Source organism: Cygnus atratus, chromosome 1, assembly GCF_013377495.2.
Source record: "Cygnus atratus isolate AKBS03 ecotype Queensland, Australia chromosome 1, CAtr_DNAZoo_HiC_assembly, whole genome shotgun sequence".
NCBI classification, from domain to species: Eukaryota; Metazoa; Chordata; class Aves; order Anseriformes; family Anatidae; genus Cygnus; species Cygnus atratus.
In genome coordinates this window covers 126,728,621-126,748,278 of record NC_066362.1, presented here as the reverse complement: position 1 = coordinate 126,748,278, position 19,658 = coordinate 126,728,621, and the positions used below count along the sequence as shown (strand labels likewise).

Here is a 19,658-nt window from a genome sequence, read left to right as displayed (position 1 = left end):
ATGAACATGTATTCACAGACCAAGCAGTACTTGCTAACTATGACTTTGTTAACTCACCAATAACTCTATTATGCTAAACTTTTCAAGATGTTCAGAATAATCAGTGACTCAGAATAAACAATCTCAGCCTGGCCAAGAACCCGCTGGTATCAGTGGAGTCTTTCACTATTACTCTGGTGGCCTTTGGAACAGATGTTATTGTCTGAACTATACGTTGAAATATAAACTCATGTGGAACAACAGCAATATAATGAAACATCCTCAAAAAATAATCCTTACCGATTCAATGCAAAAGCATAATGAAATTTAATGTTGTGTTGATCAGCCAGATCACAGGTAGGAAGCATTTCAAGTGTTTCTACCAGCTTCACCATAGCATCATAGTCCTAGCAGGAATTCAAATAAATAAATAAATAAATAAATAAAAATGAAAGAAAAAAAGGAGCTGAAGAATACCTCCATCAGTGGAAAACATCACTAAACTAACACATCATGACTAGAGAGTATCTCAGGTGGACTGTTCCTAAAAAAGTCAGTGACAGCTACAAAACACGTAAAAAATAAAACAGGGACTTTTCTATCCATGTCAGCCCACGCCTTTTCTTCCATTCAATGTCACATATACATTGCTGAAGAGGCCAGTTTACTGAGATCATAGATGGCCTCACACTACTTTATCTGTTCATTCATTATGTATTTGAAGATGAATACATTTCTCAAAGAGACCTTTCAAAAGAAAGAAAACGCTCACCAGAGATGATCCAAATGAAGTTGGATAAAAGGCTGCATGAAAATACACATCTCAGAAAGGAAAGTTAGGTAACAAAGGGCAATATGGTCACCCACAGCTCTCACAACTTATTTATACTTACCAAATAACCAACTTAGCTTCTGATAGAAAACATTGCTGTTGAATGGTTTGAAGTATGTTTTAAAAGTGATATCAGTACACAGATTAGCTGTGTTTTAGCAGAAGTAGAACTTATTTAAAAACAAAATCAAGAAAAGGTGCACTTACATTTTAAAAAGAAATTAAGATTTCTTTGAATGATAATTCTCAACTTAGGCACCTCTGGCCAAAACAGCGGTCAAAACAAATGTCTTTTCTTGGTTTCTGAAATTATTTGACCTTGGGGCAGAGGAAAAAGGGGAGGGAACAGAAAAGCAAACATCTCGCCTTTTTTTTTTTTTCTTTAAGGAGATTAAAAATGACAGAAAACAAAGGAGGAGACCTCCGGAAGTCATCTAATCAGTGTCTCTTGTTCATAGGTAAAACAAATGAGTCTAAGGCCCCATAAATAGCCTAATAGTCAAATCAAACTGTTAATGCAGAAATGCAGTGTCAGCTTTGAATCACTGTTTAACAAACGATGAAGTGTGCAACAATACCCAAAATCCCATGGTAGAATCATCTTTCTTAGTCTTTAGAAACATACCTGTATATCTCGGTAAGAAAGAAGCAGGTTTATGACAATATCAGAAGTCAGCACTTCAGTATTATCCATTCGAAGCTTAATTCTGGCCAGCTCCTTAGCAAGTTCATCTCCTTGATACTTCTCTCTAGCTTTTCTAATATCATTTAGCAGTGTTTCTTTATAATAGGCACTAAAAAAGTAAAAGAGACATTTGGGAAGAAGACTTATTTCTTATGAATCATAGAACCGTTAGAGTTGGAAAAGACCTTTAAGATGGTCAAAGCCAACCACCAACCTGACCTACCAAGTCCCATCACTAAACCATGTCCCTTAGTGCCATGTCCAATGTCTCCAAGGATGGGGACTCTACCACTTCCCTGAGCAGGGGAGGGAAACCATGAAACATGGTCGCATTTATAATAAAAGCTATAATTTCTAATTAAAATACCATTTCCTCAGAATGAAGTCTACATCAAATGTTTCGTCTAAGTTGACATTTTTCATTAAATCATTACACACGTTCCACCTTGCTTCACCTCAGCCTATGGGACTATATATATCAATACCAGGATTTTGAGATAATTTTATTACCACAGTAAAACTGTGACATATTTTGGCCCATTACTGACCATGACAAATGTGGCACTTTGTATCTCTATCCTTAAGAAGGCAACAATTGGAATAATAAAGTGACACAGAGACAAAAAACTACTGTGATATAAAGAGGAGATAAGGGATTTTATAACCAAAGGAGGAAAGAAAATTTCAGACAAAGAAACCAAAACAAAAACAACCTACCAAAAGCTTATTTCATTGTAGTCTGTTTGATGAATATAATGCATAACGTGTATTAATATGAATATAACACATAACATTAAATCCCCCAGTAGGTGTTTTACACTTTAGTTATACTGATGTCAGTGCACAGTGAGACACCAGATATTTTATAGAATACAAATTTATATCTATATTATCAATATGGCAGTTATAAACTACCTTGACAGGCTACTTAGAGCTAACATTATCTGGAGCAGATTATGGAGTCAATATCTGGGAAGTCAGCAGATGGTGCCTGACATCCTCAAGTGCACACAGTGCCTTTTTTGTTTACAAATGAGTATCGCTAGTATTCAGCTTTGCTAAACACTAAGCCCTACACACAGCAAAGAAAAGTAAGTGCTCCAAAACATTATGTCTTACATTGAATGCGTATGATTTTTATAATGCAAGACAGCAAGGTCACAGTAGGTACTACTGGAAAGCTTTTAATAGTTGTCCTACTGTCAAGTGGAGGTTAGGCCTAATTTACCACATATTACCAATGTCAAGTTTCTATCCAGCACTGCTTTCTCCCAGGCTAATGATAATTAGTCCTTTTGTTAACCAAACCAAAAGGAGATGGTGTTTTCTGAAATTGTTTTTCAAAAGTATCCAAATGACTTAGGAATGGAAGTCTCACTCTCAAGGAAGATTTAACACGTAACCTATTCAAATTTATTCAAGCTTTTAGAAGAAATGTGGGGTCATCTAGCTACTTCTTCTTCTTCATAGAGCTCTACCACAATAGCGTCTAATTCTGCACCAGTACAAAAGCCTTTTTCAGGCACTTTAGCCTGAAAATGGAAGAGAAAAAAATGGCTTTACTGCAGGGCTTTCAACACAATTATCAAACAGAAATCACTCAGCCTTGGTCATAAATGTCAGACAAAATATACAGGTAGCTTTGGATAGTTCTTTCCCAGAGCACCATTTCATAATGACACAAATGCTAAATGGTACCAAAATTAATTATTACCAGGACCAACTACTAAGCTGGTTGTGCTACAAATTTCCTGAGTCCTGCATCGCCTAGCACAGCTGACCAGCTGTAGTGAGTTTCTGCCTCTCCTCTTGTCCCTCTTCTCAAAGTGGGCCTGTGTTGCCTCCCTGTAGCCTTCCCTCTAGCACTGCATTGGAGAAGGAGGGAGCCTGTGTTTCCTCAGGCCAGCAATATCCCATTCACAGAGAACAGCAGAAACTGGTGTGGATGGAGGTAGAAGGGCAAGGTGAGTGTGGGCTGGGACATCTATAGATCCTAACAGTGGGACTGGGAGAGCACAAAGCACAAAAGAAGGCAATGGGGAAAGAGAAAGAAATCTGACAGCCCTCAGTGCTACCTTATGCTTCAGACACTGGGGAAAAGACAACCAAGAAGCTCAGTCTCTCCCATGTTTTTCCAGAAAAATAAACAGAAACAGACTGCAGAGTACATGGAAAGCAATCCAGAGAGAGACACTTTCATCTCCAGCCCCAGTACTCAGAACTCCAACAATCCCTTGTATAAGTGGCTTAACAGTACCTCATTTATTATGTGATATCAGAAGGCTAATATTAAAACAAATAAACAACAAAACATAGAAGGGTTACATTTTGTTGCTGCCTTACATATATACTTATTTGGTGACAGGAAAAAAATGGTCTTTGGCTTCGAGTTCTATGAAGAGGCTGTGATCTTATCTTCTATTACAACCTCATGCCCTGCAATTCATATTGACACTTTGCCTTACCTGTGGACTGACCTTGCTTACTGATATTTTAGAAAGTAACCATAAATCACTTTCTAACATAACATGGCTAGTTAACTGCAACAGCTGCAGGACATTGATACAGAAAGCAGTAAAGTTAGAAGCCTCTTTAACACTGTATTAACTGCAGCAAAAAATCAATGCTACTAGAGATTCTGCATCTCTCCATTACATTAAAAAGAGAATATCAAAGGTTCTGGAAGTTTATGTGTTACAAAATTACCATGATGTAACATGAACATCCTTGAGAAGGCTGATAAACCTGTCCACCAGCGGGACACAAAGCGGCCCGAGGATATTGTCCCAGCTGGGTTGCATATACTCAGAAGCTCTTCGCTGGGCATCACTTTCACAGCAAAAGTAGTCAGCACATGGTGTGACAATGTACGGAATAAAATAGTAATTGCCACTGGAAGCCTAAAAGAAAAACAAATCTAGTTTAGAAAACAAAGAAAAGTGGAAATATGTTTCTGTATATAAAGAATTCTTTTACTGTCAGAAAAAAACAGCTAGATTAGGCACGGTGCACTGTTTAACACAGGATTTGCAAGCATTAAATTAAAGGAATTTTCTGTGGAAGAGTTACAAATATTAACAGGAGTAATGAAAAAGGGTCTGGATCTGAACAATACAATAAAGCTGTTCAATTTTTTGATGTGATGCATGAACCCCAAGTGGGCCTGGCAGGACAAGCTAACCTTCTGGTCCCACATTTTTCAGGTCAGGGAAGATGTACTTGCATCCTCTAGGCTTACTCTGTGCTAGGAAGGATATGATGCAGAGCTCACCATAAACCACAAGAGAAATCCAGAAACACAGGCATTTTAAGGACTTTATGGAGATGCTTAATCCAGAAAAGCTTACAAAACATTTGCTTCAAGCTGGTATTAACACCAAATACTAACAACAAAAACAACAACAACAAAAATAAACCCATCATGAAATGTCTCATAACATATCTAAGACTTTTAACCCAAAATTCTGAAGGAAAAAAAAAACCTTAAGAGGCTACAAATAGCGTAAATATGATCAAGGTGCTGAAATGAGAGAGAAAATGGGAAATGTCCTTCAGACCTCAAATACAACACATTCAGATTTTTCAACTCCTGAGCAAGACCCAAAAAAAGACAACTAAGAAGTATTTCACAACTACTCTAAGCACCAGTATCCTATTTTGAGCTAAAACAATTCTCTGCTGTTTAATAGAAAAGTAAAAAGTCAGCCAAACAATGCATTCAGAGTAACTAAGCATGAACCCTGAAGTCAGTGTGATACAGCTAATGAAATCAGCTACCACTGAATGTCCTTCTGCTGTCACCTTGGGGATACCAAGGCATTAAATGCCTCCTGCAACATCATACTTTTTATTTTTCATGTCATCGAAACCTGCAGTAAAGCAGCAGCCATTTAAAGTTACTGTGAACACTGGGAGAACACTGAGATACCTGAAAGAACAGATATGAGGATGGCGTGTTTTTATATGCATTAATACACTGGATAAGAGAAATAAGCTGTTCACAGGAAATAATAACAAATAAAGGTGTGCACTTACTGAAAATACAGACAGGAAAAAACCTGCATCAGGGACATCCTGTTACTGATCTGAGTCTGTAAGGATTTTGAATTTTAAGTGATTTCTAACAGGTAAAGATGGAGGTACAAGGCTTCTCCACTAACCTCGTGGTACAGTATCTCTGTTGCAACAACATCATTATCTGTTGCAATGTTATCTTTACTTCATACTTCTACTTCAGGGCTAGAGCTGGCTGTAAATATCATCCTTACTTCTTCAGATCATCTGCTCTGGGTGCTGGTCTCTGATACCAAAAGCTGTGAAAATTACTGTCCTGTCACACACCAACTACTGCTTTTTAAGATAGCAAATAAGTGGCACAGGTTTGTATCAAGGAACAATTATAGCCATTCCAGCTGCAAATATGTATTATTTATGAATTATGGCTTATAATTCATAGATATAGAATTACATAGAATATAGAATAGAATTATTCCATACGTAGAATTACATAATTAATATAATTATATGACTTTTGTAATTTATAAAGACTGTATGCTGAGTGGGTTTATTTCTGGATTATTAGCTGTTTTTATTATCTCAAGATTTTTTTTAAATTTAAAAATAAAAAAGACTGAAAAAAAGCAATAACTCTCAATAGCTCATCTTCCAGCACATAACATATGCCCAGTGTGCTAGCAGTGAAACTTTTGTATTTGATCACAACACTTTAATCCAACAGAAAAAGAGCCCAAGGTTTAGGAACATAAAAAAAAAAAAAAGTAACTGCTGGTAAGTTGAGAAAAGGACCTGTTTTTCAGGTGAAAATGGCTACAGGAATTAAGCACAGAGATATGCCTTTACTGAAGGAGTTAGGCCTACAAAGGCCGCTTTAGGACCTACGCATGACAGGCCAAATATAGAGTGCCTTTTGTCTTAAAATAGCCCTCTAAACATTTCACTAGTGCTGTTAAAAGTGAACATTTGACCTTAATAATGTAAACAGTTGTGTGCTTTTTGTTGTTGTTGTTTCTTTGTTTTTCAATTGTCCTGCTATAGTTATTCTGGTCAAACTGTCACTTTGTGCCAGAGATATTGTACTAGATCTCTGCATCTTCAGAAAGGGAATTATGCCTGCACAGCTAATAGCACAATTATTTCACTCTAGCCATGCCAGTTTACGTCACTTTACTTTTCGCCACTTCCTCAAGGAGTGTTAGCAGTGCTTACCCTAACTCACAAAGCTGTTAGAAGAGAAGCACATAGGATGACAGAAAATGAACTGCATCAACTCAAAGAAGTCACACTGAGTATTCAGGGAGTTGAATCCACTGTTGTCTTAAGAATTAAGGTTTGTGCATTAGTTTTCTAAGCCATCACATTCCTATCCATCTTGTAATACAGGTGACTCTAAAATATCAACTTTATAAAAGTAATTCCTGTTCAAAAGTTGAACATACGTGGTGTTTTCGTGTAAATACTGTGGGAGAGGTTATCATAAACCAAACACTCCAAGCACAAGATGTAACTTGCAAGTAACAAGTACTTCAAGATTACACTTATTTTGAAAGAAAGAACCTGCTGAGCATAATTTAAAAAGCATCCTTATATAAAAATGCCTAGAAACACAGTAATGAGATGGCATATTTATTCAACAGAAATCAGATTGAAAGTGATACATACTTTGCCTATCAGATTACCACTGTGGTATTCAGGAGGTACTTGAACCCGAAGAAAAGCTTTGTGGTTGGCAACCTACTCCAAATTGAAATAAAACAACATAGAGGAAAACACCACCACAAAATAGCATGAGAATCAAAACAACATACACGACATATGAATAGAAAAATTATTAAAGAAAGAAACAACAGAAAATGAATATAGATATTTATAGCAAGCCCATATTTACAACAAGAAAATAGTGCAATAAGTTGCCATCAAGAATGTAAGAATTCTTTATCTCTTTTATTTGTCTTTACATCTCCCTGTGTCATCATTAACATGCTTTAAAGTCTTACTTCCAAGAATGTGGCAGATTCATTACCTATTGAGTTAACTATAATCCAGTCGCTACAAATATTCATCCCTTGAGACAGTAACATTTCCATAAAAACTCAAATATATTTTTTAAGCCTTAGTTTTCATTATGTCAATAGTAACAGTGGCATATTTAATGATAGAAACATTAGAAATAATATTTATTGGGTTACCCTTTGCCTTTTTTCTGTTTTCCGCCCAAAAGGAATAACGATTGTCTGCATTTAAGACGCTCCTACTCCTATCTTTCATTCTCTGCCCTTTTCAAACTCTTAATACTTCTGCTCCCTCAGAGGCTTTTTTAGAAAGATATCTTTAGATGACCAGTCACATAACCTTTTATATACTGTAAAAATAATCAGAAAATAAAAAAAAAAATATAAAGCTGCTCTATGATACTACTTCTTCAGATTACTAAATCCATATAATATAAACCATACTTCAGTCAATCCATTGGGGCTACTAAATTGGAGAAAATGAGTACAAGTGCCAAAATCTTTTTATTTAGTTTTCTTAAACATTCATTAACTTGAAAAAGTAGAGAGTCTAATTTATACAGCTACCAAAGCTCTGAAGAGACTTTCTGCCAATCACAATAAAAAGTGATTTTTCAATATAGAAATTCCTTTTGGCAAGGATAAATTATAATCCTGTTCCCTTTAGATCAAGGAGAATTTTTGCTAATGACTCCTCCATGGCCAAAGCATCATTCTCTCCTTATTATGTAAGTGCTGCTTCAGGATTTGACAAAATGAAATCCATTTTAATCTCTGAAAATACTTCTTCAGGTCCACAGACCTAAGTAATAATAAACCTTTTGGTTTAATAGCCATCCTACTTTCCTTTAAATATTTCCCTCAAAAGAAATTAACAGAGTTATTCAAATTTCTTCAGGCATACTATTAACTAAAGAAAAACTAACTCTCTCTCTTTCTGTACTTGCTTTAATAATTTTTCCAAAGAGGGAAATTCTGTTATTTTCAGTGCTTATATAGCTTACATTTTTAGTGTCACATTCAAAGAAACTAAATGGATCAAGGTATGTATTTCATAAACTATGTGCAATCAATGCTAGAACTGCTGCGATAAGGACTGTACATTTTGCCTCCTACTCCAGCAGCTTTTAAAAACCTTCTTGTGCATTCTTTCCTTCACTCCATCTTGAACATCTTAATGCACCGTTCCATAAAATTTTGTAGACGGAGAGAAAAAAAACCCTACCGAGGAGAAGAAAACCAAATAAAAAACAGGGATATCAACAAAATGTTGCATCAAATAAAATAACTTCCACAGGGATTTTGTGTGTTATGTTGGTTTGGGGGAAGATTTTTTTTTTTAAACAATTATGGCATCTGAAAATCTTTGGAGTTTTATTTTTTTCGTAAACCAGTAATAATCTGTCATTTAAAGAAAATCCAACATACAAGCCTGCTTTCCAGAGAGAAATGCATTTTCCTGTACCCTACAGTCCAGTAGCATCCACCGTGCTCTCAAACCTTGATTTTTCCATAATGATTCAGGAAACAAACTGTTCTGCCAGACTGGATATTTTTAATTTATTTCATCAAAGATAGTTTTGACAGAAACAAGGGTGCTGTGCATATGCAATAAGTAAAATTATCAGCAGGTTGTCCTCAAAGCTCAGAGGAGCTCCATGGAAAGAAACCTAACTGATGGGGCACAGGGAATACTGACCTTGAATTCCATACCAGGGCAGCTCTGTTTCTGGGAACTGAACTCCCATAGCCAATAATTCTTTCCTTTTGTATCCAAGTATGCAATAAATTATTGATACAGAATTTTAATTACTTGTTTGTGGGAGTCAAGTAGCACTGACTCACATTCCCCATCTTATCTTATGCCTGAAAATTTCTTTCCTGAATGATGGAAGGAAGCTACATCCCCACTTCTCCTACTCTCACACTTTTTCTCAGACATTAAGCTATTAAATCTCTCAAACTCACACACCACCACAGCATGTCATTCTATAATTTTCAATGTTAGACAAACTGTGCTGAAGCCAAGACCCAAATTAATTGCTCACCTTTTTTTCTACACATTGTTTTTAGCTTATGTTCAGTTTCCTGCCTCCTCCTCCTTGCCGAATTTGCATAATGTTTTCTTTACAAGGAAATATCGATTCCTTGTAAAGGAATCGATATTTCCTTGTAAAGAAAACATTATTACAATAAGCCTTGTTACAAGTAACAAGGCTTACTTTTAATCTACAAAAGAAAATCACCTGTAGAGACACACTACACATTCATCTTCTCTGCATCTTTAATACGGTTCCACATCAATTCTAAGCTGTGATCTTTTTTTGCACCTTTGTACTTGATTTGAGATTTGCAGGATAAATAGCAAAGGTGAGGACAAGGAAACCTCAGAGAAAGCTCCTAACTAGAGTACCCTGTGCAGAAAGTATCACTCATGCTGCTGGAAGAATGGTGCAATATCTGGTAGCAATCCGAGTTGTCCCTTCCCTTATACACACAGATGTGTGGACACAGAGCTCATAAGAAGCAGAGAGGACTTCTCTTCACAGAGAATGCTGTGGCTACCTCTGGGTTGGAGGAAGGCTTAGCAGGTTAAGTATCTATCCTCCTTCCAACAAGTCACCACACCCTAGCAAAGACTGCATTTAAGCTCTTTCTACTATTTCACACTACAACAAAGGCATACCAATACAAAGATTGCTTCACTCAGGAAAAGAGAACGGAAAAGACAAAATCCTAGTACAGTGTAGTAATAGTTAATATGTAACACTGACAATTTAAACTGAAGTGGTTATATAACTATTTCCTTCATTGGACACAGCAAACTCACACTGATTTGGTAACTATATGACTAATACTGCAACCCTCATTCACAATGACCTCCCAACAAAACATTGTCTATATGGTTGTAATATATTTAATATTATTTTATTATTTATTATTTATTATTTTATTTTATATTGTTATTTTAATATAATTAATATATTTAATCGAGCAATGAAGCAGTGGCACAGTACTGGGACTGCAGCAAACTGCATGGCTGTCATGACACCTCACTGGATCTAGAAGGAGTGGGAAGCAATTATCTATTTGAACTCAATTCCAACTTAGGAAAATATAAAGATTTAACCTATTAATTATTTAGCTTGCTAATTAGTTCGTCACAATTCCTGATCTTAAAAAAAATTATAAAAGAATGTAATATGGGAGAATATTGTAATATAATTCACTATCTAATAAAAGAGAATATGAATAACCACAAATAATATAAAGGTTAAGAATTCATACCTGGCATTTAAAGTCAGGTATTATTATTTTTTCCTCTGAGTTTTACTCAATTTTTTTTTTCTTTAATAAACTCTTTTTAGAGGAGAAATCAGGATCCTAGTTTAAGGATTCTTCCCGGAGGTTTTTTTTTTTTTTTTTTCAGAAAACATGTTACCAAATCCATCGTTTCTTCTCTTCTACATGAAGGTGAAGGAGTTCATAACTCCCTTTGTGGGAGAGAGAATCAGCCAAAAGAAAAGATTGCAGGCTGCTAATCTGATGGCGCTAGGCTGAACTTGTCATCTTCCTCTGCCTTTATTCCATCTCTGGAGCAACCACCAAGTGGCTCTGTCACAATTCTCCCTTTTCGAGGGGAAAGCAAATACTTGTGACATTTTGATTACCCACCAGTTGTGGCCAGAAAGTGGTCAGCAGCATTATTCACAAGCAAACGTGCAGTTGTTCTGAGGCCTCTTTTCACAGAGCTGTGGACCAGAAAATGCAGTCCCCACCGCACAGTGAAACTAGATCAGAGATCACCACAACAGACGGGAAAATGACCTGGACTTACTCAAGTGCTCAACCTGATCTATCTTTAGCCTACATACAGTGCTGTGGCCAGCTATAAATAGCAACTCAAAATAAACTGCTGTAACTAATGCATTCTCTCTTCCAGTCTCCTTTAAACAATTAGTTTAGCAAAATCTAAGAACATTTTATTATTTTAATCCTGTTCTATTTTCTTCAGAAGAGAATTAAAGTATACGGTGAACATGGGGGAAACAGAATGGAGTAAATCTAAGTTTAATATTTTGCAAATTCAATAGTCCTCAGTATACCAGTTTACAGTGTTTAATGAAAATAATCCTCTGATATGTGTTTTTGATACTTCACATCACAACTGTGTAGGATATTGTGGTACATTACAGTAAGCCTAAAATAACCACCAAACTTTATCTTGGTTGAGGTGTACTTACTTGTATTAAAAGTAAGAATAAGAATATTTTTAATTGGGGAAATAAGCTTTTGCATTCCTCAGCAAAATCTGTGAATTTGTGAGGAAAAGGATGGGTACACAATAGCCAAATCTGTTTGATATACAAGACAGTCTTAATAAGGCATCACACACACTCATACACGTCTGCACAAGTGAGTGAAAGCGGCAGCAGTAGAGACTTTGAAATTCTGAATTTTCATTTTGATCTATGAACCTACATGTGTAACATATCTACTGGCACCTTTCTAGAACTTAAAAGGAACTTAAAAAAAAAAAAAAAACAAAAAAACTAGTTTTTAAATCTAACTTTCTTTTGGAAAGGAATTCAACAAGATTTCCACTAGTCTGAACTATACATAGGGAAAACAGACCTCCTTCTACAGTATAGAACATATATATGCTTGGCAGTTTTGTTATTAGAGTTGCTTCAAATGTGTTCATTTTGTGTTTTAAAATGAACGTAGATTTAATACTTACTGTGTTTTTCTGAGATACCATATCCTGGAGAAAAAAAGAGAATAAAAATAATTAGTCATTTTTATTGTGAATTATTATGTTCAATAAAAATAACTGGTATACATATATATACACACACAAATGTGTTCTTCACAGCATAATTCACATTTACTGCCAAAGCAAATTCCAAGTAAAGGGACAGAACAATGTCAAGAGAAGTCTCAGTAGTTCAGGTTAGGAAAGAATTAATGATTCAGAAAAGAAACCTATTTAAAGCAGCGTTCAAAAGATGAAGAAAACTAGTACTTGCCACTAACTGGAGTTTTTCAGGATGGGCACTCCATGTACCCTGTCACAGACTGAACATTTGTGAAACAAAAGCATTCAAAGATGGAGATTTTTTTGTCTAAGAGAGTATCCTTAAGGTACCTAGGCCCCTTTCCTACCCAGATGGGCACAGCCCAATACACCCCTACACCTTAGTTCTTCTCATCTTGAAATCTAAAGAGAGAGATTGAAACCATGAGGTCAGATGATAATTTAATGGACACATAAACCAGATCTCAAAGATCTCCAGTTGCTGGTAACTTTCTCCTCCTTTTGCAATGACCTGCATGTCCAATGAATACTACTTGGTAAAATAAACAGATCTCCAGATAAGTCACTCTACAAAAATACAGACTTGTTTCTAAGCAAGGTTTTTGATATCATTTAATTGTATGTCATCTGACAACCTAAGATAATTCTGCTTGAGTAACTTCACATCCAACAGCCCGAAATCCACTTGCACAGAAACGATGGTACCTATGTACATCATCAAACCTAATGTCAGGGACCATCTAAGAGGTTTCATTCTGCAAATGTGATCCTCTTGAAATCCAGACTATATATCTTTCATGTGTTTGGAACTAGGCTGTTTTGGAAAGGACATTGGTGAAACTGAAGAGACAACTCTTGGGAGAATTTCAAGGATGGTTCTACAGAATAAGCTACATAAAGTCAGGCTGTCTGAACTTCACAGCTCTTCCCAGTAGGAGTAATAGCAGGAATATCGCCTTTATAATAATTAGGCTAGCCACTCTTAAGAAGCATATACAGCAACCTAGATCTAAGTAAAGTAATAAATTCCTGAAGGCAAGAGGAAAAATAATGGCCAGATTAGTCAGAAATAAAGAACCACCAGCAGACAGTCAACAATACATACTAAGGTTCCTATACCTAAACAGAATTATTAATTCAAACTCTTCAGGCCAATAAAATACTTCAGAATAAAAATGATGGAAAGTTTAGACATCTGAAATATGACATGTCTAAAAATAAACATGTCCACCTAGCTAAACAAGCTTCTCCAGTAAAGCTTTATCTGCTGCTGCTAAATTATTTTCTCACTGGGGTAGAAATGAATGCTTCTGAGAACTATCCAGCACCTAAACCATGAAACACATCATGAGATCATGAAATGTTCTTCACTGAAATATCCCAAGAACAATCCCTATCCACCTTCTGAAACACTCCTAAGAAGAAAGGTGCACTAGTATATTTGAACAGTATCCAACTGTGAGCTTGAGCTCAGTTACAGAAGAGGTATCAAGGACACCAGGGTAGGACTGAACCATGTGGCAGTGTCCTGCTTCAACTACTCTAGTGTTCAATCCAGATGATCTCTTCAACTTATTTACAGCAACTTAAATCAAGACTTCTGACCCACAGGCACATCTTACTATGTCAGCCAAGGAGGTTACACAAACAACCACGAAATATGGAAAAGGTTAAGTGGGACCTCAGTGGCACTAATAGAGCTTCTAGCAGAAAAGAGATGAAGGCAGATAATAGCTTTTCTAGCTCTATGCGATCCAGTCATGCTCCAGTGTTCCCAGGTCCCCAGAGTTGTCCTTGGGCTGTACACCCTTAAAAGCCCCAGAACTGACACTGCAAAGACTTGCAAGTTCTGGCAATGAACAATCTGAATATCTGGCCAATGGACAGATATGACTGGAGATCATTCATCACTCCAGCTATGGAGCACATGCTTGCATATGTTCTTGGCACAAAGTGCAGAAATCAAAGCCATCCACAGAGGTTCTCACTAGGCAGAGACATATAGACGATGACAAAGATGACTAGCCTATGCTTTCCAAACTTTGGCACACGCTGGGGAGAACTAAGCTGATCAGAACATCTGAGAGATAACATTTAAAAAAAAGATAAAACGTTAATGAAAAAGAAAAACAAAAGATCTTTGTAGTCAGGTGTATTACCACTGCAAGATGAAAAGATGTACGCCTGCCCACTCCAGTTAGACAGAGGAATGGAAGGCATGCAAGTGTGCCTTAGCACCTATCTGCTTTATTTTTTTGAGCACAGGGTGAGAGAGGCTCCATCTCCAAGTTCTTGAGAATCCAGGTCACACAGAAAGGGAATGTACATGTGGACCACCACTTGCAGAAAGGAAGTATGGGGTACTAGACACAGAGTAAAATCAATGACATTGAGATCAGGAAAAAAAAAAAAAAAAAGAGGAAAAAAAGCTGTGACAGAACGCAGCTTTTTGAGGAAGAAACAAGAAGACTCATACAACATTAACATTAAACTTAATATTCTTATAGGTCCAGAAAGGTTGGAGAATTCCCAGAAGGATTTTGGAGACCAGTGGAATGAAAAACATAGAGGAATAAATAAGAAAAAAAAAAAAAAGAAAAGAAAAACAAAGCATGAACAACACTGCTCTCAGTGAAGGTAGAAAGAAAATGATATTAAAAGAATCAGTAGGTAATAACACAGAGAAGAGTCATCTAAATGTGATCCAAACCAAAGGAAACCTACATTGTGAAAGACAAACATCCACAACACAGGACTTGCACTCAGAACAGCAAATACAGGACTTAAGTGTATAGCATGTATTATCCTACTATAAAAATGAATGGAGAGGCCTATAAAAAGACTTGATGAGGATCTGCTTATCTTCAAAGAGCAATAAAAAGAAGATTCCTGTAGTCTTAGCTACTCAGAACTTAGGAAATACTAACCTTATCTATGAGAAGAGCATCAACAGTAGGAATAGGTTGCAATACATTCCTTGCTCAAGTGTCATTATTATACAATGCATAACTTTTTTTTTTTAACATGTACTCTAATTAAAAGAAGAGGAAGTGGAAAGGAAAATTAGACCTCACTTCCAAATCTAACCATGTGAAGCAAATTCAGTACAGTACTAAGGATCTTTACTTATAAACAAGCTTTTATACTATTCTAATCACTGCTGGTTTTTGCTTGTAGATAGCAGCTATTATTCTTAACATGATTCTGTTACACAGCCATCAGGAAATCACATTCAGCTGAAGTTCCAGAAAAAAAAAAAAACACACAAATGTTTGCAGGATTGGGTGGTTAAGTGTGTTTCTGAAATGAAGCAGATTTTGAAGTGAGAACCTTACTTTGAGAGACTGAGCAGTGTCAGCATCTGTGTCATGGTAGAGTATAACATTATTTGCCATGTCAAAGCTTTCACGCACACCGAGGTGGTAGAACAGTGATGGTTGCTTAGAAATATCACTCATATCCACAACTGCAACATCTGAAATGAGAGAGGGAGGGGAAAAAAGTGCTAATAGTCTTAAAACCCATTTTGTTCTTACAAAGAATTTAAAATAAATCTTGAAATTACACATAAATTTGGACAGACAAAATCAATATGCTCAAATAAGGATCATTTTCTCGTGGCACAAGTAAATTTTACCATGCATTTAAGATACCATATCCAAGAAACAATCACAGTTTTACAATAACTATGAGGCACAGCGTATGAATTCACACTTTGAAGTCACTGCATCAGGGATACTGCAGGTGAAGAGGCAGGTCTACATTTGTTCTCTGAGCTAGGCCTGACAAGTCAGAACACCCAGTAAGGTGGAAGGCTCTGAACCTTCAAGGGGAACCTCTGAGAAGAATAGTGCAGCTGAAAATTTGGGAAGAATGCAAGACGGAGTTTATCTTAAGGGGCTGACGTTTGGAGTACAGGAAATTCCTAACCTGTAGAAAAATAAAAAGCTTGTGCAAGTTGACTCTTAAAAGCTACGCGCATTATGGAGTTCAAGCCAGGGCAGGGGGAGGCTGGAATGAAGGGATTCAACAATGGTAGCCTGAGAAAGACTTCCACATCTCTTGGGTAGCACAGTAGTCAGAAATGGAAGCGAAAATTTATGTCAGTGGAAGACGACTTATGCAGAGAACAAAGGAGAAATACCCCACGCTATGCAGAAGAGACGAGACACAGGCTACGGATTTGGAACTCACCATTTGGTTCGGATACAAGCCTAAAGGCCAGTACAGAGGGAAAAGGTAACTGGAAAAAAGGACATTTATCTTGAGTTTTCCCCTCCATCTTTGTATCGTCTATGCTAGCTAAGAAAGCTGTGGTTTAAAGCTTTCCGAAGGTCTGTATCTCTATGACTGTCTGCTTTCACTGCTGTAGGATAGATGGATGAACTTAAATCCAAAGTATTCATAAAACTAGAGCCTTGGCATTCAAACCACAGGGCAGTCTGAGGTTCAAAACGGATTCCAGAGACTCAGTGCAGCTGGGCAGTAAATCCTGCATCTCTGAAGTTGCTAACAGACAGCTCCTGTATCTACAGGGAACGACAGAGAAGGGTGAGACACCAATAAACAAGAAATCCAAAAGTAGGACTGATGTGTGAGATTCAAACAGCAGGCTGGGCTTCACCGAGGTCAGTCATCACAAGATTCAATGCCCCACACTCAGTATGCGAGCTCTTGGTAAAACCTGCAATGAATGCACATTCCTGTAGAATTCCACCTGGGTATTTTATCTGGAGTCCACAGAAAGTGATGTGCCTCAAAACCAGATTAGATTAGACTAGATTATCCCCACCCTCAACATTACAGAATCATTTAATCATTTTGGAAAATGCAGGTGATCTGTAAAACAAACATTAAGATGAAGGAACAAGCAGACCCAGAATCAAACTATGTCTAAGAAAAAAAATAGTCTAAGGTCTTGGACTGGTTTTAGTGCCTATATAAACTGTTTTTGTGGAACTAGAGTGCTGTGAAATCAAAACCGCCTTCCTGGTGAGAGAATTTAGACAATGTGTTCATGTAGCACACAGATATTGCATTTTACAATACAATGTGAGCAATGATCCATAACACAGTTTATTGCAACAAGGCTGTACGCAGTTCATTGCTGCACAAATAGTAGTCTACAACTGAAATTTGTCTTCTATTGACTGCTGCTAGGTAACAACGTAAGCAGCACAGAACCCCATTAAATGGGCATAAGAACAGAAGCATCTGCCTTAAAGAGGGGAATTATTCACCACTTACATATTCAGTCACACAGATAAAAGGTGATGTATGAGAATGACTTTTCCTGTGTTCACAAGCTGCGAATAAACAACTGTGAATAAGGTAAAATAAAACAAACTGAAGACCAGCAGAAGAGATGAAGATGGTATCACAAAAATATACGTTCAAGTGGAAAAAAAAAAGCCCCGGGAAGACAGTTGAATGGATCCAGTCTGACCATGGGAATCAAGGGATGAGACAGAAGCCAACGCCAGCAGAGTGAAGCAGAGCACCAGAAGTGCTGGTGGCTGCAGACTGGAGCAGTACTGAGACCCTGCATTCCCAGGAAGGCTTCCACACCTTCCTCCAGCAGGAGCAGCAGCAGGCTTGGAGCTGGGAGGAAAGAGTGCTTGTATCTACTTACAGAACAGCTTCATCAGGTGCTAATGAAACGTTGCTGGAGTCTGGTGAGCCCAGGAAATGAATGCAAATTTGAGTGGAGAACAAATGACCGGCAACCAATTCTCACTAAAGAATGATAGAATCATTTAGGTTGGAAAAGACCTCTAAGATCATCTAGTCCGACCTTTAACCTAGTAATGCCAAGTCCATCCTTAAACCACTTTGCTAAGCTCTACATCTACATGTGTTTTGAAGACCCCCAGGGACGGTGAGTCCACCACTTCCCTGGGCAGCCTGTTCCAACAATGCACAACCCTTTCAGTGAAAAATTTTTTCCTAATATCCAACCTAAACCTCCCCTGGCACAACTTGAGGCTATTTCCCCTCGTCTTATCACTTAATGCCTGTGAGAAGAGGCCCACCCCCAGCTCCCCACACCTTCCTTTCACGTAGTTGTAGAGAGCAATAAGGTCTCCCCTGAGCCTCCTCTGCTCCAGCCTAAACAACCCCAGCTCCCTCAGCCGCTCCTCACAGGACTTGTGTCCCAGGCCCTTCACCAGCTTCGTTGCCCTTCTCTGGACACGCTCCAGTGCCGTGATGTCCTTCTTGTAGCGAGGGGCCCAAAACTGAAAGCAGTACTCGAGGTGCGGCCTCACCAGAGCAGAGTACAGGGGGACGATCACCTCCCTGGTCCTGTTGGCTACACTATTCCTGATACAAGCCAGGATGCTGTTGGCTTTCTTGGCCACCTGGGCACACTGCTGGCTCATATTCAGCCAGCTGTCAACCAGTACTCCCAGGTCTCTTTCCGCTGGGCAGCTCTCCAGCCACTCTTCCCCCAACCTGTAGCGTTGCATGGGGTTGTTGTGCACCAAGTGCAGGACCCAACACTGAGCCTTGTTGAACCGCCCAGGGTAGTGCAGTGCTGCTAGTACGGTGTTCAGCACCACTGATCTCTGGGTCTAAACACACTCCCCAGGACGACTGCTTTCAGGGTTACATCTCTCTTCCTCATGTAGGCAGTTTTGTGAATCACTCCATGAACAATGCAGATAATGTATTAGAGCAAATACTGCTCTTCCAGTTGTCATGCATTTTGCTTATGATTGACGCTAAAATCTTTCATCTACAGTTCTTGAAACACAGGCATGGGGCCCTATGCTACAACCACATAGTTAGTGTGGTTGCAAAGAGATAATTTCCTTATTTACAGAGTTCAGGAAGTACATAAAAGAAAACTACAACAATGGTACCTGCTTAGCAAAGCTTGATTTATGAATAGAAACATAAGTCAATTGCATTTCATCCTCAACTCCCATCCTCCATGTCAGGAGAGCCTGTCCAAAACAAAACAAGCAAAAAAAACCATACTTCAGGCTTCTCCTTCCAAATATAGGTTTGACCTCCTTCATTACAAACAAGTGTGAAGCAAGAGTTAATGCCAAATTTGAACAAATCTTTCAACGAATGATGAATTTTATGCAATAATTATGCAATAATAAAAGGGTTAAGAAGGGCAGAGAGTAGGGGAAGGTACAACCCTTCTGTAAAGGTAGACTTCTAAGACAACTACAACGATCTTTACAACCTATCCACCACAAGGTGTGGGAGGGGTTAGGATGTGTTTAATGTTACACAGAACCAATTTTGGATAACCCCAATTTTGGAATAAAACAAACTCATTGCTTCGTTTCTGTAGCAGAA

The 19,658-nt window shown here is 37.7% G+C and overlaps 1 protein-coding gene across 1 annotated transcript in view; it reads right to left on the bottom strand.

The window, feature by feature from the left end:
* The window catches only part of MAP3K15 (mitogen-activated protein kinase kinase kinase 15), an 86,020-nt gene that overhangs the window by 44,793 nt on the left and 21,569 nt on the right, over positions 1-19,658 (bottom strand). Inside the window, exons 2-6 of the mRNA XM_035542114.1 lie at positions 15,680-15,819; positions 12,267-12,290; positions 4,203-4,396; positions 1,437-1,605; positions 280-386 (exon numbers count right to left, since the gene is read on the bottom strand). Of these exons, the coding sequence (XP_035398007.1) occupies positions 280-386; positions 1,437-1,605; positions 4,203-4,396; positions 12,267-12,290; positions 15,680-15,819 (634 nt within the window). The remainder of the gene's footprint in view (positions 1-279; positions 387-1,436; positions 1,606-4,202; positions 4,397-12,266; positions 12,291-15,679; positions 15,820-19,658) is intronic.